The following is a 25,412-nucleotide window of genomic DNA, read 5'->3' as shown; positions in this document are numbered from 1 at the left end:
TACCATCACACATCAAGATACCTGGAAATGAAACAGCCGACATTTCGGTGAAAGAAAAACTCAAATACCCAAATTCGATACCACTCCACTTCAGCATTCAAGACATAGTCACATCAGGAAAAATATTAAAGATAAATGGCAATAAGAATGGGATAACAGTACCCGAGGGAGCAAACCTTACTCCGTCCAGAAAAAAAGTCGCCAGGAACAGTAAGGCATCTACTACAAGATCATTAGAATCAAAACAGGAAAAACCCTGCTATCAAGTAGATTTGTAAATATCTTCCGAATAATATAGCCTGGGGTACTAACTGCCCTCACCGCCTAACACCAAATAACCTTCATGTATTCAATGTATGCTCAAGGTATCAAGAACAACGAAACGACCTTAAGAGAGAACTGGATTACCAGCTACATATCCGGACTTTCTGAAAAACGACACCAATATCAACATGACCTAAAACAATATCTTACACTTCATCAAAGAAAACATGGAAAAATTTAACCAAGGCCAAACAAACTAGAACAAGCAATTCACATCCACCTAACACTAAATACATCTAGCCGCCTCATCAATACAGAACGCAGTATCAGAAACATATTTTTTATTTTTTTAAACTGTACCCGTGGTAAGACCTGGTGAGTGGAGCAGGGAAGGCGGACTGACCAATGGAGGGCATGATGTCAATCAGGTCCTTCGGTCTTGGTGTCGCCTAGGCATAGCGGACCCAGCATCGATTGAGAAGATATTACCTGCTCTTCGTACGTCGGGCCAAGGAAATAATTAGGTCACTAAGGGAATATAATCAAGTAACAGGTTATTAGCGTTAAAATCAAGCAATGACAACAGATAACAGGTCAACCACCTCGCTAAGTTCGGGCAATGTAAGAGTCAACAGGACAACCACACAACAACAACAACAACAATAAAAATATTAAAAAAACGAACACGTACTACTTATTCGTATTTACTCAATCTGGCTTTACTAAATAAGTAAATATATTGTTAACAATACTTCTATTCAATTCTCATTATATTTCACATGAGCTTGCATTACGATCAACAACTCATACCCTAAACAATTAGTTCATATAAGGTGGCTTAAATCAAAGCCATCGGGTCCCGCCACACTGGTGGTCATGATTAATTCACATCGATAAATAAGAAATACAGCAATTACAGACCACACACTAGATACATAAGGTGGCTAAAACTCCCAGGACCAGCAGGCCTCGCTGCAAAATAAGGCAACTCTAATCTAAACTAGCAGGCAAATATGACCCAAATTAGTCACTATAAGGTGGCAAATATCCAAGCCATCAACAGCATTCACCCCCCACCCCACCCCACTCTACCCCACCCCCCCCACACACAAAGCGGAACTAAAATTAACTACAATAGCATATGGCCCCAATTATTAACACACAGCACCCAACTGCTTCGGCACTGAACCGCTATAAAACATTTAGCTTACCCAGCTCAAATCTCTTCCTCTTACTTCTGAAATTAGCACAGAGTCAATGCATTCCAAATTGTGAAAATGCGGTTTTTAGTTTCGGACTAAATGGGATCAAAAACTTTTCCTGGAAGTTGGGGTGCGTTTCAGTGGCGTGGGTGTGGCTCTATGCCTCCGCCCTTTCTTGCCTCGGCCGCGCATAATAGTGTGCTATACACACATAAATGTGTGTGTGAGTGAGGATCTAATAACCCCGTACGATCAATTAAACCCACTTTGTGGGAATAAACAAGACGTACATACCCAACAGGCGTTTGCATTTATAACTGAAGATCGTATTGTATCTTTCTTCTTTATTCATTTGTGGAAACAGCCTTGTGTCCCGCCTTGAGCGGTCCGTTGAGTATTCTTCATTTTCAGGGCCTAAGGGTTTTAAAATCTGCTTCTGTGGAATTTCGGGCGCATCTGATTCTAGAATTTTCAGGGATAGTTGCCACTGGGTGGGGGTCCCTGATCTCGTATTCCTCCAAATTGGGGAAAACGATATCAGTTCTATCTCTCCCGATGATATACTTATTTCTGTTCCCCATCTATGTGAAGATCTCCTCGTGCTTGGCGTGCACCTCGTGTTAGTTGAATCTTTCATACTTCGCATTCAGACACGTCACATGACTCGTCGTCGGTATCATCGCGTCATTACATGTTTAAATTCTATGCTTCACTCTATTTTCCGGCTTAACCCAATTATTGGTGTCGACATATGGGTTTCCGTCTATGTAATTTAGGCCCCCGATGGGGAGCATTTGAATAATGCCAGTAAAAATGAATTCTTCCACAGGATTTTATCTTTTGTTTGACCCTCTCTAATGTAAAAAAGAAAACTTTATATTATATTCTTCAGTCTAAATTAAAAAGGATGAAAACCAAAACAAAGAGTAAAAAATATTTTGATATGGGCTATGTATACTTTATTTCCATAGTTCTTCCGTTTCTTTGTCTGATATTATTGTATGGGACAATCGTTCTATGTTATTATTGTTGTGGTGTTTCCGTTTGATCTGTTTGTTTGTCCATATACTGTTTGCTAGGTTTTCCCGGGCTTCTCCACAAGCCTGTCCACTTCGCGTAGCGCCTTGTCGCTTAGACCTGCGGTTTCTACGCTCGATACTTCACTAATTCCACTGTTCTCCGTCTCCGTCTGTAAGATTTTTTACCTATGTGCAAGTTCTACTTCTATATTAGTGAATGTGGGTTTCTCCTACATATATTGTAATAGTTAGTTTGGTTATTATTTCATGTAAAGGAGGATACAGTGATTTATATCTCTTCCTCCTCCCTTACATTATATTTTTTTTATATTGACGATTACCTACACTTAAAAGTATTAAAGGAGTTCCTCTTATACTGAGTTCGCGCTAGACAATAACATCCTCTAATAGGGTGGCGTTCCCATTCCCTACAGTGGTCCTACAACAGTACAGGAGCCGAGTGGTCTAAAGCGCTCTCCGTCACGGATCACTGCCATCTCACCTCTGTCTGCGTGGGTTCGAGTCTCGGGCTCGGCCAATGTGGATACGTGAGAAAGCTTGCCAGTAGCTTCTCGTGGGTCGGTGGATCTTTCCGGCGTTTTCCCGGGTTCTTCCTCCACCATTAATACTGGCCGCCATGTATAGCCTATCTTGTGCTGAAAAATGGCGTTAAACCCTATAACAACAACAACAACAACAGTACAGGAATTTTCATTTACAATTACAATTACCTTTGTAGCATGTGATGGAGAGAGAGTCCATCTCACCCAGGCAATGTTACCCCCGAGTGGGATGACTCTCTGGAACCTTTCCCCAACAGTGGTCACTTCATCACTTTACCGTTACAAGCGATATATATTTTTGACATTTATTTACTATGTTAGACGGTCATCGTCCTGTTGCATCCCTCAGTGTGATCACTTGACCACAATTAATCATATTTTTTGGTAATAAAATCAATTATTTTGGAAAGTAAATATTTGTTGAGTATCCTATCTAAATATAGGAGGTTTTTTATCATGATATCCCCTTCTTCGAAGCAATTGCATTTTCAAGGTGTTCCGTTTTATCTTACTAGCAATGCATTGCGTTGTAACGTGATTTTTGGGTGAAGTTTCCCCATTAAATAAACGACATTGGGCATTATTCAGATCATGTCTTCATATTGCTGCTTCTCCTGTCGGCCACACATCATATAAACATTATTATTATGCTATTTTGGGGTTTTTTGTTTTAAGGATTTGAACCTCCACCCAATTTTTCCTCACGTCTTTCCGTCAGACCGGACTGTTTCTCCACTGTACTCCTACTTTTCTGTTCTTCTGTACTCTTCTCTGATTATGTTATATATATTCTCGTCTTTTTATTCCCATATTTTCTTTCTTCTCTATATAACATTATTACTTGTTTTCTATATGAATATCTTTTGTCGGCTCAAATAGCTTTGTCAGCTTATTGTTTTCATATATTCCAAGTTTATTTTGAATTGTGATATATACATATATACATATGTGTGTGTGTGTCCGTGTGTGCGTTCCAACACGAATTTTGGAGATGTTAGGTAGATTTATCCCACCGTTTTCTTTTTCCCTAAATAAATATTCTTTGGGCCAGTAATGCCGTTAGTTTTCTGGTTCATCTGTAGTTAATTATTAGCATGTCTATTTTGTGTATCCATTTATTGTCCATGTCTACCGATCGATAGATAGATAGATAGATAGATAGATAGACAGATAGATAATGTGTTTTGGTTTTTTTTGTAACTAGGTTCGTTCCATTATGTTTAGTGGTCTTAGTGCCCAGATTTCTATGTCCGTTTCTGTTTTCGTCCTTCATGTTTCAATCATTTTCTAGGATTTCATTTTTGCTGAAGATAATTCCTAGGCCTTGACCTTTTCATTTTATTAAATGTGGAGGGAGCCCTGGGGAATTTCCTCTCCAGTTACCTATTAGAAGTAGTTCTGTCTTGTCGTGGTTTATCTTTTATCCTGAAGCTTTGCAAAAATTCTCAAATTTTCAAAAATTCTCAAATTCCTTTTAAAGGTGTATGAAGGAAGTCAGTTATTAAGTTAGTACAATCATCAACATCTTGTAGCATTTTTAGTTCTTGTTTCTAATTGGGTATTTTGATTTCTTTAATGTTAGTATTCTTTTTTTCTATATTTTAGCACACTGTATTTTGAATGCAATTACATATAATGGCAAAGGTCATCCCTGTTTTACTGATTTAGGTAATCACTTTTGGTTTGTATTGTTAATATGTTATTTTGCATATCATATCTTCTTCTGAGAAGCTTTGATTTTCATTAATGATTATGGACATTCCTTTTATGCACTCTTTTTGATTAAATCCTGCTTAGTATCTTGTAATCTACATTTAAATAAATAACTGGTCTCCAGGTTTTGAGTTCATAACCGCTTTCCCTTTATATGTTATGTTTATTAAACCTTCTTGCATTGACTTAGGCATTTCCCTTGGCGGAAAGATATTTTTGTCTAAGGATTCCAGTACTCTCATTCAGAATGTTTTACAAAACGTTGGGGTAAGGCCATCTGACACCAGTGACATTCCTTTTGTCAGGGGTTTTATTATTTCTTCTATTTCCGTACTTTGCATTGATTCATCACATCTTTTTGTTCTGATGTTCAAATGGGACTTTTGGTATATATGTGTTTATATTTTGTGTAGTTGATAGTTCCTTATAATAAGTTCTAACTTTTCCATCACTTCTTTTTTTATCTGTGTATATAATATTTCCTTCCTTTATTTTTATTTTTTTATACTTTTTTTTAATCTTCTTATTCATTTCTTTTATGTAAACCATTTGCCTTTTCGTAAAGATCTCCAAATTTTTCCGCCATTTATTTTCCTTCCTTGGTTTTCTTTATTTCTTTTTTTCTTCAGTTTTTATTCTCGCCATTTGTTTTATTCCCTGCACCTTCTGAGAACGAATATGTTGGAGATAACGTGTCACACAAAATAATGCAATGAAATACTAACCATCTAAAGAAAATGCATCCAGACAATATTAGCAAGAGCAGGCTCATTATAAAGATAGTTAAGAACCTCAAGCATCACAATACGAGGCCAGTACCAAAGTTCAATAGATGGTCTAGGTGAGCCAATTGGATGAACATTACACTATGACTGAGTTGGTGAACTTCCTATTCAACGCTGTTGGATAATGGATGTGTCCCCCAAGCCATGATAAGACTGCTGCGTGTGGATGCAAAGTGCCTTTCAATAATTTCATTGCATCTTTTGTGTTGACTTGGTGGATTGATATCAAAGGGTGGTCATATGCGGGTATCTGGATTAAGTAAAGATAAGATCGTTTAAAACACTGCTAATTAATCATATCGGATTCGCTTAGTTTGAGGTGTTTTGATTGGCAGATAATTTGGTCGCTTAGCTGAATATGCAATCAAGAAGAAACAGAACTAGAACGAATTTTCTTTTTCATCAAATACATTATCCAATCACATTAATGTAAGTAGAATATGAAAGAGGAGGAGGAACAATAAGTAATCAACCTCTACCTAAATGCATCCTGTAGAGTCAAACGAACTCTGCTTTTAAGGGTAAAACTCTTCTAACGATAGTTGACGCAACCTGTTTTAATATAATAAACATGTACAGCAAATCATCATGTGGAATCCCGCACCTGATAAATAATTTCAAAGGAAGGTTGTATTTTCCTCTGCGAATCAAGTGAAAGTTGACAGGTGTACTACCCGGGGATGCAGATGTGTCAGGAGTGGCATGGTCTGGTAACTGTCTGGGCATCAACCATAGGTCATCTAGAGTCTAAATTATGAGGCCATGTCGATCAAACAGAACGAGGGGGAAATGGATTGGGCTTCCAAACGACTCATTCCATTATATCTTTAAAAGTAAAGCTCTTTGAAATAGCTCGTATTTTGTGAGCCAAAATGCTCATCTGATGCACCTGCTCCTGTGAGATATCAGAGCACATTGACTAGATGACTTCCTTTGGCCACAACAATAACGCTTGTGGAGTTACGTCCTGTTTTTTTTCTTCAAATATGTTTTCCAATCACAATAACGTCAGGAGAATAGGCAATAGGCAGAGCGAATGTTGACCATCCTACCCATGAATCAGTGAACCTATGAGGGAAGAATATTGGATTTCCCATATGAAGGTTACCCCACTCTTATGATTTGCAAGAATCGCAACTGGAAGCGACGTGGTTACGACTGAGGTAGAAGAAATAATAAAATCTTACAAAACAAAATTTTCGATGGAATTCAGCGAAAGCTGCTTAGGGTGTCCATCTGGATGTTGAGCTGATTTCATGTGGGTCTGTTAGCCGATTCAGCGTATGAATCAGGGCATAACAGGTCCTGATTGTCACCGTGGAGCCATGTCTCATACATAAATCTCTCGAGAACATTAACTGCAAGCGACGGCCTCAACTATAACTTCTATAAAGATATGACAGTCAAAGGCGAGGCTCACAGAGATTGATCCTGTTTCATGGGCAGAGATCTTCATGGGGCTACTCTTATCTGGTGAGGTGTCAGAATGTGCTGTACACATTACCTACTTCAACCATGATGCGAGAGCTTGAGGGGCTGTCATACCGTCACTGAGGCTGCTCATGGGGAGGGTCGTCCGAAAACGGATTTTCAACCGACAACTGTAGAGTAACTCCTGTACTACCCGTTTTCTTATTTCCTCTATACATCCCCCAAATATATGTGGGGACAGGAAAGGGAGGGAGTGCAAAGTTGATATGTGGTGTGGTTTGCAAGATGCAGATTGCACTTGAGTATCCCTTCATATTAGATCTAGGCTAGATGGTGCTGTTAGGGTGTTAGCTACAGCATGATGGACCGCTCTATTATTGACGTGGGAAATGAGACTGCATCCTGATTGTTCTCGGCCTTCTATATTAAGTGGTACACTGCTACAGAGGTTAAATCCAATCGAGAGGAAAAAGGAAAAGAAAATGTTATTACCAGCGTTGCTAATATTTTTGTTCAGCAACCTGCTATTTTTGCAATCGTCAAAATTTGGGGCAAATTTTGAAGGACAGATGCAAGTCACTTTCATCCTTATCAACTGAAGCATTGACTAAGTTGTATTTATAACCAGCAGTGGGGACATTGCGTAGAGGGTAGGATACGAAAAATTTCTTCTAAGGCAGCTTTGAAACTAAATTCAGTTGCATCCATGGTACCAGGTAGGATCGGATATATCAGGAAACTAAGGTGGAATGCCTTTCAACTTAAGTGTCCTCTTCCTCCAGCGGGTATTATACAGGACAGTCTCATCAGCATGATTGTTGGCATACATCTACAATATCTCCGCTGTACGAGGTAACTTAGTTGTATGGGCAGGCATTACCTCATATTACGCAAACTAGAAATCGGGTCAGATGGACATGTAATTGTTGTTGTTGTTGGGTTTAATGCCATTTTTCAACACAAGATAGACTAAAAAAGGCAGCCAGTATTAATCGCGAAGGAAGAACCCGGGAAAACCCCGGAAAGAACCACTGACCCACGAGAAGCTACTGGCAAGCTTCCTCACATACCCACACTGGCCAAACCTGAGACTCTAAACCACGCAGACAGAGGTGAGATGGCAGTGATCCGTAAACTGCAGACATCATAGACTCATAAGTTAAATGCTAAAAAATCTAACCAAAGCCAGTAAAATGTGAAATGTAGGTTACAGTGACTTTTTCTATTGTTAGGGTGTGATACTAGAATCATCTTCTTTGATGATTCTAGCATAAAAAGTACTTGAGAAATAAACATAAGACACAAAATTTAACAAATGTCAGCAGCATATAATATGGGCCACCACGACTAATGTTTCTGATGAGAATATTACATTCTCATCACAAACATTAGTCACGGTGGCCCATATTACACTCAACAAGATGCAGCCCCTCACTAAGTCTTGGGATTCTATTATAACCGTATAAATATGGAGTGCAAAAAAAATCTATCTTGTCATGAACTGAATATAAACACAACCCAAGTCAGAAAAATGTGAAATTCAAGTCACAATGACCTAATTCAGTAGCAAGGGTGTGCCACAAATACAAATGTGTGTGTGTGATTTTTTAACATAGATTTAACAATTTTTCAGTGATATCGCTACGATGTCTGCAGTGTGGCAGTTTATAGTGATGTCTAGCACTGGGGTATCATGCCGCAAACATGTAGCATGATGTCCCACCCAGTCACATTATCCTGACACCAGGCCGACCAGTCCTAACACTAACCTCTTAATGCTGAGTGCCAAGAAAGGCAGCTGTTAGTACCATTTTTGTAAATCTTTGGTATGACTCTGCCAGGGATCGAACCCACGACCTATCCACATCTGAGGCAGACACTCTAACCATTAGGCCACCGAAGCGGTCAAAAACAAATGTGCATAATCATCTATCCTGATAATTCTAGCATTAAGAGAACTTGAGAAATAAACTTGAAACAAAAATTTTTTAAATCAAAATCAGTGAAGCATAAAATATAGGCCATAGTGAATTACTTTTGTGATGAAGATGCTGACACCAAAAGGTCCAATGTTAATGCCAGGGGCAGTACAATAGTTCTCCTCTAATTGAAAAGTAGTTTTACTAAAACAAAATTTCACAACTTCTCAACAAGAATCTAGAATATTCCTCCCATAAACAGATTTCCTGACATAGTTCTGCACTTTGTTGCTTTCTTTTCTGATCAAATTATAGATTAAATATACACAGTGAAGACTGCAGGTTTTATGAATTACTTGTGTTACTCCTTGCTTCTCTTAAATTTCTGCTTTTAAGCTCCTCATCAACTTCCTTTGCCGATTACAAAACAAATGTTTATGATCAATATTTCTCTTCGAAATGAAAAACATTCTTAGAAAAGAGAATGGTATAAATCTATCAAAACTGCAAGGGGTTCCCAAGTAAAGATGAATGGCTTTGAATAAAACAAGACTTGTGTAAACAGTATTAAGTATGGTCAGTATCTGGATTGGTCAGTGCTCAGACACTGACATTGATATATATGTTTAGTTAGCACTAAGACATTGACATTAGTCAATGCTCACAAACTGGCCAATGAAACATAAGAATTTGGACTCGAGTCTGAGCTTGAGCATGAGAATACTTTTAGAACCTCCAACCTGCATGTTCTCAAAACATTCTAAGCATAAAAGTTGAGCACAAGCTCATAACCCCCTAAATCATGTTAAATACTTGGAGTATATCTAGGTATCAGTCTTGAATACAGACCAAAGCTAAGACAATCCATGAAGCTGTAAGATTTTGTTGTAATTATAATTACATTTACATAGCTGTCAATGGCTTGAAACGTTTTGCTAAGGCTGGAGTTTTGTGGTCAAAATATGTTGTGTCAGAACTGGTCCTGTATTCTTAAAACGCCTAAAACAGGAAACTAAAGCTGAAGAAACCTAAATACTGGAATTTTATTTAGAATGAAGTTTTAGATCATAAAATATTCTATGATTATCTAAAATTTGATATGTCTGAAAGAATTCTGAATTTCAATGTGCTTTAATTATTATATACAATTTGGAAGCATGGATGTGCTTTAATTATTATATACAATTTGGAAGCATAGATGTGGTTTAATTATGATATACAATTTGGGAGCATGGATGTGCCTGAGCTTGAGATTCTGCCTCAAAAAGTTTTTAAAAAATATGGGATCAAATCTGTCTGAAATCTAATGCTTGCTCCTCCAAACAACCTTAATGATTCTATCATGATTTCTTACCTAAAACAAGATAATCAAATGACTATTAACGAATATTCTAATATTTAGGCAAAAGTTTTTGTACACATATGTCATCTTGTACATTAAAGATTTAATATGGATCAATAAATTTAAGTATTGTACACAGAGTCTAGTTACATAGAGTCCTTATCATCTATGCATCTATCATTACTACATTACTATGATGTTCACCTCTATCAACAGTTTCTTCTCATAAATAAGAAAATATCACTATTATATCTGACTTTTACTCCCATTCCAAATATGCAACTGATAGAAAACAGTTTTACATAAAGCTTAATGGAGTTAGAGTCACAAATGCCTCATCATGAGTAACCCTAGGCAGAAGTCCCATATGCCTTGTCATAAAAGTCCTTCATGTGTTGTCATAAGGTATTATCAACAAGTCACTTATGTATCTTCGGTCCGAGACTTCCGTTTCTTGGCCTTTCCTCCCTCTGTAGCCTCTGAAGAAGTCCTTCTTCTCTTTGTTTCTTCTTCCTGGTAATTGGTGAAAAAATAAATTAAAAGACTGCAACAGAATTTTCTTAAAGTCTGACTTTAAGTGCAGTTCTGTTAAGTTTGACTTGGTTTCCCCACTAAAAATATGGTACAATGGGTCAGGCAATACAAAGCAATTACAACACACACACACACACACACACACACACACACACACACATATATATATATATATATATATATATATAGAGAGAGAGAGAGAGAGAGAGAGAGAGATAGATAGATAGATAAATAGATAGATATAATTGTTTGAATATGTCATATAAAAAACAATAAGGAACGTTATCAATTTTTAATATGGAAATTGATGGGCCAATATAGTTGATTGCAAATGCAATGTACCTGTCACAAGGGTAGAATATTTTTGAAAATATATACTTGTCCCTGGGCTTTGAAAAACAGATGATTCTGTCTGCCCAGTACATTTCTAAAATCAAAATTACTCAACAACTTTTATCATCTATATAGTGAGTCCTACATGTATTCAATAGTTGTAACTCACCATCAGTCTTGCAAATGGAAAGAATCACACATGCTTACCCATTTATTTTTAACTGTTTGAGAGAAGCACATAAAAGATGAACAATTTCCTGTTTTGATGGTGTTTTGTGATCCAATAATTCAGCCCCCAATCCTGTAATGGTACTGATGGGTAACCACCTATCACTACAAATACAGTTTGGGGGCTGATTTATCCGACTAGATGTCTTGCTGTCCATCAACTCTATAGTAGCAGTGCTGCCCCTGATGAGAACGATGCACATATTTTATGTCTGAATTTACATCATTAAAGTTATCATGAATCCAGTACTATTAGTCCTGTATCAAGACTGTCAGCTACATGTTAACTTTCCACATGGGTTTTTACTTAGACATTACACTAAAAGCCAAAATAATATGCAGCAACAATTGTGATTGGTTCAAATATTTATACTTGAAATATTCTTTTAGCTAAAGTTAGCCAACAGAAACAATGCTCACATGCTCTACAGCGAGGTACTTTTCTTCAATAACCAATGAGAAAGCATGCTACTAAATCACAAGCATTCCGTGTGTAAGTCAAAGATGACAGATACAGCTACCATATGTTGGTAAGTTCATAAATGACAAGCTTTAAAAGTCCTGTTCCTTTAAGGGTTCACCCCAAGGGGCTAGAGGCATGGAATGTGATCACCCAATCAGGTGATCAGGTGAGTATCCAATACATTTAGATTAGTGTGTCTTGTAACCTAGAAATCATACAACACTCAGCTACAGGATTATATGGAGATCATTGGGATGTCAAACCATAGGTAGAAAGAGGGTCAATACAACATCAAATGTTTGTCACAGGAAAAGAAATATATAATTCCATTATAATTTCTCATGTCATTCTTTATTATTACAATGGAGAAAATGATTGCCTGGCATCAAGTTTTGGTTGTCCGAATAAATGGTAAATGATTTTTCTAGCCAAATAAATAAATTTAAGTTCCTGTCAGTAAGTAAATATGAAGACTCCTCAACAAGAAAACCAATTAGGTCTGAACCATGGGCTGAAAGAACAAGGTTTTTGGCTGCACACCTGCAAATTTCTGCAATTTATGTTTCGCTCCAACTTTTACAACATCGCCACATTTCACACTCCAATGTCATGCCCCAGAGACCAACCTTCACTACATATAAGTATTTACTATTTCATGCTGTGATCATAAATATCTAGATAAAGGGTACAGATCTTAGTAATTATCCTCATTTTACTATGGGCAGCAACCTCATCCTATGTAGCCAGTTATTAATTCATTCAAACACCTTGCACATCTTTCCTAACTGGTTAAACATATGTGTTTGCTTATACATCTACTAAAAACAACATAGACCCTGATCTGCTGTTGCATAATCTGCTGGCACATCCGCGTTAGTGTTGTTTGTTCTCTAGATTACTCCTAACAAACTGTAGAGATCCAGATCTTCTGGCAAATTATACAACAGCAGGTCAAGGTCTGTGCAGCCTGCAGCTGAGATCAACTAATAAGTGAGTATATAAGTTAAATTTAATTGTGAAAGCACAAAGAAACACTGACTTGATTTAATTTATACCTCCTGTGCAAGACACACTGTATTTGTTTCATGCTGCTGCTCTAATCAAAAGATATACTGAATGCATGTAATAAAATTTCAATGAAGATTTAAAAAAAAAATATTTTTTAAAAACATGAAAACATACAAGGATATATTCTTTTTTGGGGTAACTGTATTAAGAACAAAAAGTAAACTCAAGCAAAGACAACTTTATGTAAACATGTATTCAGTTTGCAAAATCTGATTGCATGAAAAGCGACTATTACAAATTTTGAACCAAGCTATATGCTGAATTGAAACAGACCTTGTCACTGCTCTCATTTCTTCGTATATGCCTTAGGAGTTTGACCTCTGAGGATTGGACCATTAGCTGTGTACTGACATATTGCTAAAAAGAAAATGAGATCTCATATTTATCTATGTATACTGGAGTGTTTGATTTAGTGGTATTAAGTAGGCTAAAGTTAATTATATATAGTGGGTGTCTAGTCATTTGTAATTAATGGGTGTTCCAGTTAGTTATATTTAGTTGGTGTTCCAGCTAGTTTTAAGTTATATTTTGTAAGTATTCCAGCTAGTTATATTTAGTTGGTGTTCCAGCTAATTATATTTAGTGGAGGCACTATGCATTGCTCTTATTTCCAGGTTGACCTCTATTTTTCCATTGTGCCCATTTTTTACAAGCAGCTGTTAATTTTTCACAACTTGCCCTCAGTTTTCCATAAACAATATTAAATTTTATACTGATTGCTTACTGAAAGAAGGGAATACAATACTTGCCAAATCATGCTGAGTGAGGACAACGCTACACATTCTGTTAGCAAAATGTCGAGATGAAAAATTCATGAAGTTACAATGGGTGTAACAATATACTAATTTACGATTAAATTTAAAAAAACAAAAACAAGCAGATTATACATAAATATCATAATATTGGTGTAAGTTTCTTTTTCTTTCTCTGTCTTACATTAGGCTTAGTATCATATCAACTGTGGTGGCCTAATGATCATGAAAATAAGAAAAACTTATCTGAGAAAGCTCCATTTGGAGTAGTTTTTCACTTAAAAGGAAATTAAGGACAAAAAATTCATTTGGTAATCTCTGTAAAATATAAATCAAAGATGTAGGTTGAGTAACAACTAATCAAGTAACACATTTATTACATCTTCGTCTATCAATTTCAATCAATAGTACATTAAAAAGAAATGACAGAAAACCATGTCACAACTGAGAGAAAATATGCTAAAAGTTCCAGTAAAAGCCTGCAAATACAGAGATGCTGCCAGGATTTTATCTAAAGGGAAGCTCCCCCTTGCCACCAAAGTAAGGGGTAAGTAAAAGAAGAAAAAATTGGAGGGAGATAGCCACAGTTCAATATTTACCTAACACTAAAATCTGCCATTTAATCTTCCTGCTCCACTCTGTTGGAGTTTGATTAAAATCAAAAACCCTTGAAAGATTCTCCTCTAGTAGTAGAAGCAAGCATTACCAGTAACCTGGTAATTGTTTCTGAGCTTAATCAGTCCATATCTGTATAAATATTGTTCTGTGCTGAGACACTGTGTAAAACCTGTATCTGACCTTTAAGAATGGATAAAAGATTCAGTCTTAATTTTTCTTTCCCTCAAAATTGTTTAAAGAACTGACCTCAATGTGTTCCATAACATCATCGTACATTTCCACTGCCATCTTATATACATCATGATTTGAGCTATTGTACATGACAGCATTTGTGAACATCAACATCATGTCTCGCTGTAACTCCTGGGTTGTGCGAATGACACCATTCTCTATGTTCTTCTTCACTGTGCTGAGGTCTATGGGTCTGGAAGACGAAGGTGATAATGTACTGTTACTGCTTGTATGTAAATGATTTATAGGATTTAAATAATTAAATGCAATGTTCATCTGCTACCCAAAAAAAACCCACCTTATCAGAACTGTATCACTCATATATACTGTTGCAAGCTTTATGGCAAATATGACAGTACTGGGCCGAATGGTGTAGAAAACTAAGAAATGTCTTCGGACACAGTTTATAAGGTGGTAAAAAGCTCTGCCAAACAGTTATATGACTATCTCATTATTTTGTGCCAACTGCACTAATACATTTTGGAGATGGTTATCAACTTGTGGTGTATATTACATACCTGTGTACTATGCTGCCATAGCCTGGGGCAATGTCATCAGTGACTGGGTGAAGAAACACATTGGCATATCTAAAATAAAGTGAAGAATAGAAGAAAAACTTTATTACTTCTTTCCATTAGTTTAAGTGAAACACCTGAACCCATATCTCCATGACATAGTTAAACTAATATATTTTTTACATGAAAACAAAGCAATTTTCTTTTAACTGAACGAAGAAGAGGCCCAAGTGGCCTGAGATCACTAACCTGGCAGACATATACACAACTGCTATATGCAAGAGCACTTGGCTAAGAAGCCTAGGTTACTACAATGCTTTCTGACATTTAATAATTATTTCAAGCTTTTTAGTAATGGCAGTTATATTGGATGACGGATCAGCATCATTTTTGGAAACTAGAAAGTCCTTATGCCACAATGCTTTCTGTAAAAATTGGTCAGTATCTGTTGAATGAGTTTTGTGTAGAAGTTGCTTACATGTTTTCCTTAATTTAGCATATGTCTGTATCTATGTGTATGATTCAATGACATGTCGAAACAATACTGTCAGAATGATTAAATGTCCTAAAACACAACAAAAAAAAGAACTGCAAAAAAATGTAAGAAACAGGAGTCCTTCAAGGCATAGACAATCAGCTGGGCAAAAAGAATTTACAAGAATTCAAGATAAGACCATTTCTTCCTTTACCTGTCAAGTGTTGAAACCATCGCTGATATTCTTCAGTTACAAGATGACCATAACATTTGCTGCTATTGGATGTTAGCTTCTTACCATTTTCATTTTGGGCAAAGTGAACTTCATTAAAAGTCTTCTAAAGGAAACTCCATTCATAATGATCATCCATTTAGTACTGACAACAAAATTTATAAGATGGTCATAGTGACAGCTGAAATAGACTGGCACAATTTTCATTTAGGACTTGGTGAAAACACCGTCATAATGATCATCCATTCATGGGGAGTATAACATTGAGATTTCATGACAGCCATCATGGCAGCACATTAGATGTACGATGACACAGTCTAGCTAACATAAGAAGTCTTTTGGTAAAAACCCCATGTTGATATAACCATTCATTTGAAGAACAGAGATAAGAATCTTTTGAAGATATGACTTTTCCATTCAGAAGCAGCAATGATAATATTTTCAAGATGGCTGCTGTGGTGGCCATATTGGATATCAGATCCACACTATTTGCATTCAAGACCAACTGGACATAATAGTCGTCTAGTGAAAACTCCATGTCAATATGATTTTTTGTGAAGTAGGATTGTCGTAACTAAAATGTGAAATGCTGGTTACAGTGACCTTCTTTTGTTGTAAGGATGTGGTAGTACTAGATATGCAATCATCTTGCTTGATGATTCCAACATGAATAGAACTAAGAAATAAATTTAAGACACAAAATTTAACCAATTTAGTCACTTAAACATGAAATATGGGTTGCAGTGACCTATTTTTGTGATGTTTAGTACTTTTAAGATGCTAGCCCTCATCAAGGTTCATGATTCCAGATATAACAGTATGTACAGAGTGTGCCTAAGGTAAACAAAATTGTAACCAAGAATACCTAATTAATGTCCATGTATGCAAAATTGAGCCATGTCAGACTTTCCTCCAAAAGTAGATGTTATGAAACCCACTCCAAACTGTTGCCTGGGACCTAGGACAAAAGAATGGTCAAGATGCAGTGTGGCTATTTATCCCTTTATCTGCGTGGACACCAACAAACGCATGGGGTAATACAGCAATTGTTGTTAACTTCATACAGGTGAGCTAAAAAGTTACAACCATAAATATGTTCAAGAGTATGAATGATCAGTCACAGTGCCTAAGAAACTGACCTAAACACAAAAATAAGCCAGTAATGGAGGATGTAAAGATATGAATAATACTATAAGCCTCAACCAAATCCATGCTGCGACATAAAAATCCTTACTTGTGATTAGCTGCTGCTCTCCAAACCAGCATAATGGACTTCTTCCAGGCTTTGTAACTCTTTTCATCCTCTGTGTCACTACTGTGTATGTGGAAAAGAAAGATTTTTTTAAAACATGTATTTATCTACACCACTTTTGAAACAATAATTCTTTGTAAAAGATGCATTCCTCTGCTCCCCCAATTTTGACCTGAACTCAAAGCATAAGCCTCATGAGACGGTCATTGAGGATAGGTACCATATATATTTATCTTCTTATGAGCTGTTCCATTTAAAAATACAAGGTAATCAAGGAAAAAAGTTGTTTTCTATATCTAAAAAATATACACCAGGGTACTTTGATTACTGAAAGAGTTCATCTATGGGTGAAAACTCCAGGTTGAAAGTGCATTCCCTGAGTCCCAAGTATGTTTTACTAGAACAGTTCTTATAGGCTAGATGACAAAGGGACTAAGTTCCTTGGGGCAGAGATGACCCTCTGAATCAAAGATAACTGCATTTATGAATCAGTCTCCTCATGTTCAGCAGCTTGATCTATATTACAAATCATGGGCTAAGTCCCAGGGATGTACAACAGCATCAATGTTAGTTACATGAACAAATGTACTATTTTGACCTAGTAAGCATAAATGATTTTAAGTTGGGGAACTAAAGAGTTTCTAGGTTAAAACCTTGGGGCCAAGATTTGCTGGAGGCTTGAAAAAGATCCTGGGGCATGATCCAAGGTTCCTAGTCTGTTCAGTGATACACCTGGCTCATTGATTACACATTCGACTTTCAGGTATGTGGTACAATCAAAGAGCTATTTTGAAATTTACACAAAATTATCCCTTCCTCCTGGAATGAGAAAACAATTTCAAAATCAATCTACACCCACAGGACTATCACTGACCCAAATTTATGCATCTAGCTTTATCATCAAAGAAGTTCAAAGACATTACACATTTACAATAATATAATAACAAACATTTGTGCTTAACAAGTCCTTCTTACAGTTCATATTCAACACTCTTGATACCCTCAGTAAGAGTTTAAAATGGTGTCTAAGATGAGAGAAAGCAAATCTTTTTAGCAAATTATGTTTCTCAAATAATACTTACCTGAATACATTCAATTAGGACAACTTTCTTTGCTGACTCCAAATCAAACCCTCATGGAATAATGTTCCCTCTCTCTCTCTCTCTCTTTTATTGACAAAGGGAAGCAAATCTTAGACGTTAACTCCCCTTTCTACCCACTAAGCCTGAGTTTAAATCAATGTTTGCTGAAGCAACACCTAAATAAGATGCTCACATTCCGGGGAAGGGTAGGAGGGATCATTTGTGATATCATCAGTTAAGTATTATAGGAGAAACATAATTTACCAAAAAATATGCTTTCTCTGCCAAATACATTACCTGATCATATTACATTAGGAGAAGAAGAAAGGAGGAAAAGAACATGCTGAGCATCACACTGCTACCTGTATCACCCAGAAGGAGTATGATTGCTCTAATAATGGATGAAATGCACCTAATGTTAATTTAGCACAACAGGAATCCTTAGTTATACACATGCTAGGAGATCTTTATGGGATTTTGAACTTGATTATGGTCTAACCCTTAAAGTTTTTTCCAGGCAAATCCAGAAAAAATGGTCATTACTGCCTAGTTATGAGGTTATAATGTTGTACACAGGAGGTGGTTACTCTCCGTGCAGCCACCACTGGGCAATGATGTTCAGTTCTCTCTTATGTGAGGCCATGTCCTGCAGATAAAAGCTGGAGAAAGTGACATGCCAAACAACTGACTATACTGTGTTTTGAAAGAAGACAATTACCTTCAAAGGCCCAGATTATGGAAATTGCAAGCATTTCATGCCCAAGGATTTTCATGAGGTGCACCTGTTTCTGAGAGAAGACAGTGTATGCCAACTGTATATTTCTTTTTAACCAAGTGGCTAGCACTTGTGGTGTTATGCCTTGCTTTTCAGGACTTAAGAGGCAGGAAAAAATACTGGTAAAGAGAGTATTCTCAATACACTTTTGATAATATTTGAGAGTGCATACAGGATCATGTAGCTTCACCTCTCTCAAAGTGTTGATTGAGGAGAAGGGGTAAATAGTTATTTGTTGCCTGTCTATTTACATCAACCTGGGGTTTTTTTTTGTAATGAAACCAGGTTAGGTCATTAAGATAACTAATCCATTGGAAGAGAACTGCATGCAGTTCAGGTCCACAGACAGAACAAGTAGCTCACCAATTCTGCTTTCTGATTTAAGCATGATCAGAAAGCAAGTCTTATATGATAGCTGACTGATGGACATGGATGACAGGGGATCGAACTTGGATGATTTAAGACATGTCAACACTTATTTCCATCTTGAATTTTTGGGCTGTAATGAATTAGTTGAGCCTGTTGAGATCGACCACAGGTGTCAATCTGCCATTGTATTTCATCATCAGAAACAGTCTGGAGTAGAAGCCATAAGTGTACAGCTTTCATACAATCTCCACCACTTTATAAGTAAAAGGTTTATCTCCCTCTGTAGTATGTCAACCGTCATTGACCTGCTTGAGATTTCTGTCATGCAGTGGGACGTTGAAATTGGAGGAGGCCTCAACATTACGACTCCCTCCAACACAACTTGTACCACCCATTCATTTCAAAGAAGGGGCCCTGAGTGGCCGAGTGGTTTAAAGTGCTCTCCGTTACGGATCACTGCCATCTCACCTCTGTCTGCGTGGGTTCGAGTCTCGGATTCGGCTAATGTGGGTATGTCAGAAAGCTTGCCAGTAGCTTCTCGTGGGTCGGCGGTTCTTTCCAGGGTTTTCCCGGGTTCTTCCTCCACCATTAATACTGGCCGCCATGTATAGCCTATCATGTGCTGAAAAATGGTGTTAAACGCTACAACAACAACAACAACATTTCAAAGAAAGAGGTCAATCCAAGCAGTAAAAATGAAGGAGTCTGGTGCCCACACATGGGTCACTGGTGGACAAGGTAAACTGTAGGTCATTGATGGCTGGCATACAAAGATACAAATTTTCTATCTCCTCTCCCTGCCTGGTGGTGAGAAGCAAGGAAGTATGACTGCCAATTTTGCCTGGCCACAGTTATTCTGTTTTCTTTGAGAACTGTGTCTACTGTATCCCTGCTGACAACTGTCCCTTCTTTTGAACAATGCCTGAGCAAGATATGTAGATGAAGCAGCCTGCACTGACAGATGTAGTATCAATAATTGTACTACCTGTTTTCTGACCTTAATTCAACCCTCAAAATAAAAGGGAGAGCTAAATGGGACAGGCACAAGGCCGCCATATGGTGGGACTTTAGAGAGGAAGAGTGCATCTTGTTTGACTAAGTTGATGGACGCAGTCTGAACATGAGTCATGGTATGGTGACAAGACATATTCATGATGCTGGCAATATGTCTCACAGAATCCAAAAAATGATCGCTTCAGGCTTTCTTAGCAAAACAAAAAACTGCTATGTCAAGTAGTGAGGAAGATGCAGGGATGCCCTATGCCAACCAGGGAAATCAGGGACAAAAGGGTATAAATTCATGATCCCACCTAAAAATTTGTGACACTTACTGCAGCAAATGAAAATTTATAGTGGAAGCCAGAAGAATGATAAAATCATTTAAAAACATTACAAAACATGTCTATGTGCAGTTTTATAACACTATTTACAGCACACAGCTCTGTGTATTCTTTAATTGTCCTCCAAACTGCTACTTGCTCTTTTCGGCTTTGCCAAAAGATCCCCTTCCAATATTGTTTCCAAATTGGAAAAGGCCGGATCCCCGTTTATCATACTGAATGGCTCCATTCTCAGCTCTCTCCATTTTTTGGATGGAAGTTTTGTATCTTTAAAAAATAGGACACTTTTTTCTTTAAAATTATGAGTTTAATTAAATTTGATTCCATATAGCCTTCAGGATGGGTTTAAAATCACTGTATAACATTTTAAAGTCAAGGAACACATGAAAGGTTTATAGAAACAACAACATTTTAAAGTCAAAGAACACATGAAAGGTTTACAGAAACACTACCAATTTTATAGTTAAAAGTAAAATGAACTGTTGCAGAAATAAAATTTGAAAAAAAAGAGTGAAATGAAGCATTCCAAATAATGGCATGATCATATGATACAAAATACCAGAAAAAATAGGAAGGAATGAAACAAACTGTTCTGATTATAATGGCACATTATGTCAGAAATTGGTCTTATATCGCAGATTAACATGAAGACAGGAAAGGACGGAAACTGACAATATGTAACAAATTACAGAAAAAGACGTGAAAGGACCAAAACTACTTGCACATGGCTTCAACTTCTGCCAAATCTTTCTTTCAGTTTAATTTTTTATGAAAATTCTTGATTTTTGCATATGGCAGCATGACTCAAGACCAAGCTCAGCAACTCAGGATGTAACCACCAAATTCAAGACGATGGGCATCTCTGAAGATGACAAAACATTCCTCATTAACCTGGAGATGGCAATGAAGACTTGCCACTCCATCTTATAACAAAGAGAAGTCATGCCAAAAGCAGAAATCGCCTTGTCAACATTAGGTAATTCTTAACAGTATGCATCAGAGTGTGACGAGAAGCCAACAGGCAAATGACTCAAGGAAATGAAGTTGTTTGCATCACATGGATCAAAAACTTTCTGAGAGACAAACAGTATTTCAGCAACTTTTGTAGACTAAGGCAATACTCTAAATGACAGACTATTGTAAGCATCATATACAAAGGTTTTGACCTTGTAGATACGGATGACTCTAGGCGGAGGACATTTGGACTGGGGCAGTGTATGGTAGATTTCTTCTATTACTGCCTAAAAGTTGAATTCTGTCAATTCCAACATCAGATCGGATGATTCAGCCATTTCGTTTTCATCCCCTTCATCTAGTTGGGGATTGTCCTCCTCTTTAACACCTTGGGTCCATGGGTAGGATATTCTGTATGGCAATGATGATGACATATCATTAGCATGCATCATTTTCCCCGAAGAATTTGAAGAATAGGCCCTAAAGAGTGGTGATATACTAGAATGCCAAATCTGTGTGGCTGGTTTGTCATGGCCAGATGGCTCTATAAATAAAGTCAGTTCACCATGAAAAGGCAGAGCAATGTTCAGTCTGGCTGTTTGATTTCACTGTGCGATATGTTCGACACAAGATAACTAAGATAAGCAACTTGAAACTAGCGTATTCATATGTTGCACATTCCTATGGCTGGGCTAGCTGGTCGACAGTTTGTCTGAAAGACATATGGCAGTTTATAAATGCCATGTTGGTTGTGCTGCTGGTCAGCCATCCATATTGCGACTTATTTGGTTCAGCCGGTCATACGAGTAAAATAGTCTGCCCTCATTTCCAGCAAGAACACTGCTACATTGCTGTGCATGGATGGAGTATGAGGTATATTATATTCATGACTAACAGATCGAGTCCCATGGCGGGGGGATATTTTACTTAGGATTGTCATGCCTATAGGGTAGGGTGTAGCTAAAGGTTTACAGCCATTGGGGTCATAAAAATTTTCTTCCTGCTTGAATGTTGACAGTTTTGACAATATGGCCTTGTTAATCAGAGAAAGCATGCATGATTCCAACTACTGGTTGCAACTATTGACTGAAATTGTCTGTCATTGCAACATCATTAAGATCGGGCACCTGAATCTTCCTGGGGAATGGAATGGACATCTCTGTATCTACCATGAGACTTATGTGAGAATTTGAAATAGGATGTAGGCTCAGCACTTCATGCCAAGCAGATATTGCGCTTTTTCTTTTTAGCAGCCTTTGAAGTGTTTTAAGGACATCAGACCATGTATACTCTGTCTACACTGAACACACTTGACACGAGTGTGATGAAGAACAGGCACGTTCAATGAACATCCTCTACTACTTTGACTCTCTTGCACTTGCTGCACTGTGTGTTGCACCTTGCCGGGTTGGATTCCACTGGGTTGTGTTTCTACACTCCTATTTTGTCCTGTTTCCCAATCCCCTCATCTCATTCCATTTTTGTCAACCATGGGCTGGGTATTGAAGCTAGTGCATACCTCAGCCAGGTACCCATCCATTAAAAAAAACAAAATAATTAAAGTAGATGCCTAAAAAGATAGCATCTGGGGAAATCAACCAGTGAAAATACATGTAGTCATTCAAAGTCAAATGTATCAAAAATGAACAGTACAGTAATTTAAAAAATATCAATTAATTCCCTGGATTTGACAAGTGTTGTATGCCCCATATAGAACATTTTGTCTTATTCTACCATTGAAAAAGAAATGTGGATGATTAAATTTAAGTTATAAACTTTACTGAATTAACTGGATTATCTACAGAACATATCGCACATGAGGGAGAAATTTAAAACTGGTTTTAACCGGGTATAATGCTAGCCAACCAGCAAATAGAGAGGGGAGTTAACCTGTAAGAGTTGCTTCCCTTTATATAGACAGCACAACATTTTTCAATCTTTCCAGGAGGACTGGATTCAGAGGTAGCAAAGAAAGTTATCCTAATGTAATGTGATCAGGTAATGTATTTGCTGGAGAAACAAGACATCCCCAAAGAATAAAAGTTTCTGGATAAGCAACTTCTTACAAAATACAGAGGACCCCACCCCCCATAATGTGTTTGTTACAACACAAAATCTGATATAACATGGTCAGGTCTACTGAATTTTTAGGTCACCAATTTCTCATGACTGATTTTTGAACAATAAAGCTATTCATTCTTCTTTGTGTTTGCATTAAATGCATTGTGTACAACTGTTGTTCAATCCAGAGTAATAAAAATATGACCACTAATGTTTGCTCAATATACACCCATGCAACAAATAATGACAATCTTACAGTAAGTTTATCACCTGAATTGTTAAATCAATTAATTTACCCACTTAATGAGGTCATTGCAAATCATCAAAATCAACCAGACTGGGAAAAGTTGCTGCAACTCTCTGATGCTAATGTCTGTCAAATATCACCAAAAAAAGCAGTCTTCATGTGGAGATATTTTGTACATCTTTATAAAACAAATCGGCCAACCCTAAGAAGTTGTACCAGTAAGGCAGCTGATTTTCTTCCGTAAGTATGATCAGTTTTCAGTAAGGTGCAACAAAATATGTACTGGCAATGTCAAGTTGGAAAACGTGTATCTAAACAGTTCAGTATTCCAAACTGATGCATCGATGGCAAGCATCATGTTCATCTGAAAAGTTTGTAAAGTACACATACACCTTATTTACCTCTAGCACAGTTGCACAATCTTCAATTCCAAACCCTGTCCAGCTCAATGGTTCAACTTGACATAATTCTTGGAAGTTTCTTCTTCCTTTAACATGACGACAATCAATCTCCCACCATGTGACATATCAAATCCACATATGATGTCCAATGAACGCAATTCTGTCTCTTCCTGCTTTTATTCAGAATAATCTGAATACTCCTTTCATTCTTCTGCTCTGATTATTAAAACTTTTTTAAGAGGTTTATTGTTTCCTTTCATCTCTAATATGTATTGGTAGCTAGACACCAATTTTACAAAACTCTATAATCAATAATTTGATCATGCAGATGCTTCAAAGAGAAAAATATGTGCAGCTTAAAGCATCTAAGGTACGACTATAAAAGTCATTCTGGTTCTCTGACTAATTCCACTAAAGCTAATGTGAAACCCAGATCCAAATCAAACATGCATGAGCCAATTATCCAGATTTAGTACAACAATCATATTTCCATAGTTTTTCCTTTTCTTCTGTAAGTCTGTATTTAACTTAATGGGTCATTTGGTCATTTCTATAAGACTTATGGCAAAATCTTGAGGGTTGGCAGGTCTGCTATTAGTGCTTCATAACTTTGTGTGAGTTTACAGGAAAAGTTTGAAGTATCCAGATTTGAATGGAATCTAGTAGTGAAAATTCTAGGGCAAATATCATAGTGATTTTCACACATATATATAAATATGATACTGAAAATCATAATTCTACTATATCATTCCTACGTTATTCTTAGATTAAGGTTAATGCACTGAATTCGGAATATCAACTGCAAACTGTACAGACCCTGATCTGCCATCGCATAATGCACCAGCAGATCTGGATCTATGCAGATTGTTACATGTAATTACAAGAAACAATAGTGATGTGCCTGTACATTATATGATGACAGAGCAGGGTCTATGCTGTTTGCAGTTGGACTCAACTTATGAGTGTGCATATATGCTATACTGGGATGATTAAAAACCATGCTTCTTTATGCACATTTTTAAGCCAATTATTATGGACTGAATAATGGATGAAATGAGATTTTCATGCTGTCAGGATGCAAATTTTCTTAAACATGTATAAATGCATAGTTCCCTGCAGAAAATTAAATATTAAATATGTTATCAGTTTATTATTTTTATTATTATTATTATTGCTCAATATGTATCAATTTACACCAATTCATATCGATTATTCTGTCTCTAAAGCACATAATTTGTGTTCTC

General features: G+C 37.0%; 1 protein-coding gene across 1 annotated transcript in view; it reads right to left on the bottom strand.

The window, feature by feature from the left end:
- Positions 1-10,482: 10,482 nt before the first annotated feature.
- Positions 10,483-25,412, bottom strand: part of LOC149795372 (bromodomain-containing protein 8-like) — a 55,752-nt gene continuing 40,822 nt past the window's right edge. Inside the window, exons 16-20 of the mRNA XM_089965148.1 lie at positions 16,922-17,002; positions 14,984-15,052; positions 14,481-14,658; positions 13,138-13,221; positions 10,483-10,751 (exon numbers count right to left, since the gene is read on the bottom strand). Of these exons, the coding sequence (XP_089821274.1) occupies positions 10,662-10,751; positions 13,138-13,221; positions 14,481-14,658; positions 14,984-15,052; positions 16,922-17,002 (502 nt within the window). The 3' untranslated portion in view covers positions 10,483-10,661. The remainder of the gene's footprint in view (positions 10,752-13,137; positions 13,222-14,480; positions 14,659-14,983; positions 15,053-16,921; positions 17,003-25,412) is intronic.

This window comes from Sinohyriopsis cumingii, chromosome 7 (genome assembly GCF_028554795.1).
Source record: "Sinohyriopsis cumingii isolate HCF-2022 chromosome 7, ASM2855479v2, whole genome shotgun sequence".
NCBI lineage: Eukaryota > Metazoa > Mollusca > Bivalvia > Unionida > Unionidae > Sinohyriopsis > Sinohyriopsis cumingii.
This window is presented reverse-complemented; position numbering and strand designations above follow the sequence as displayed.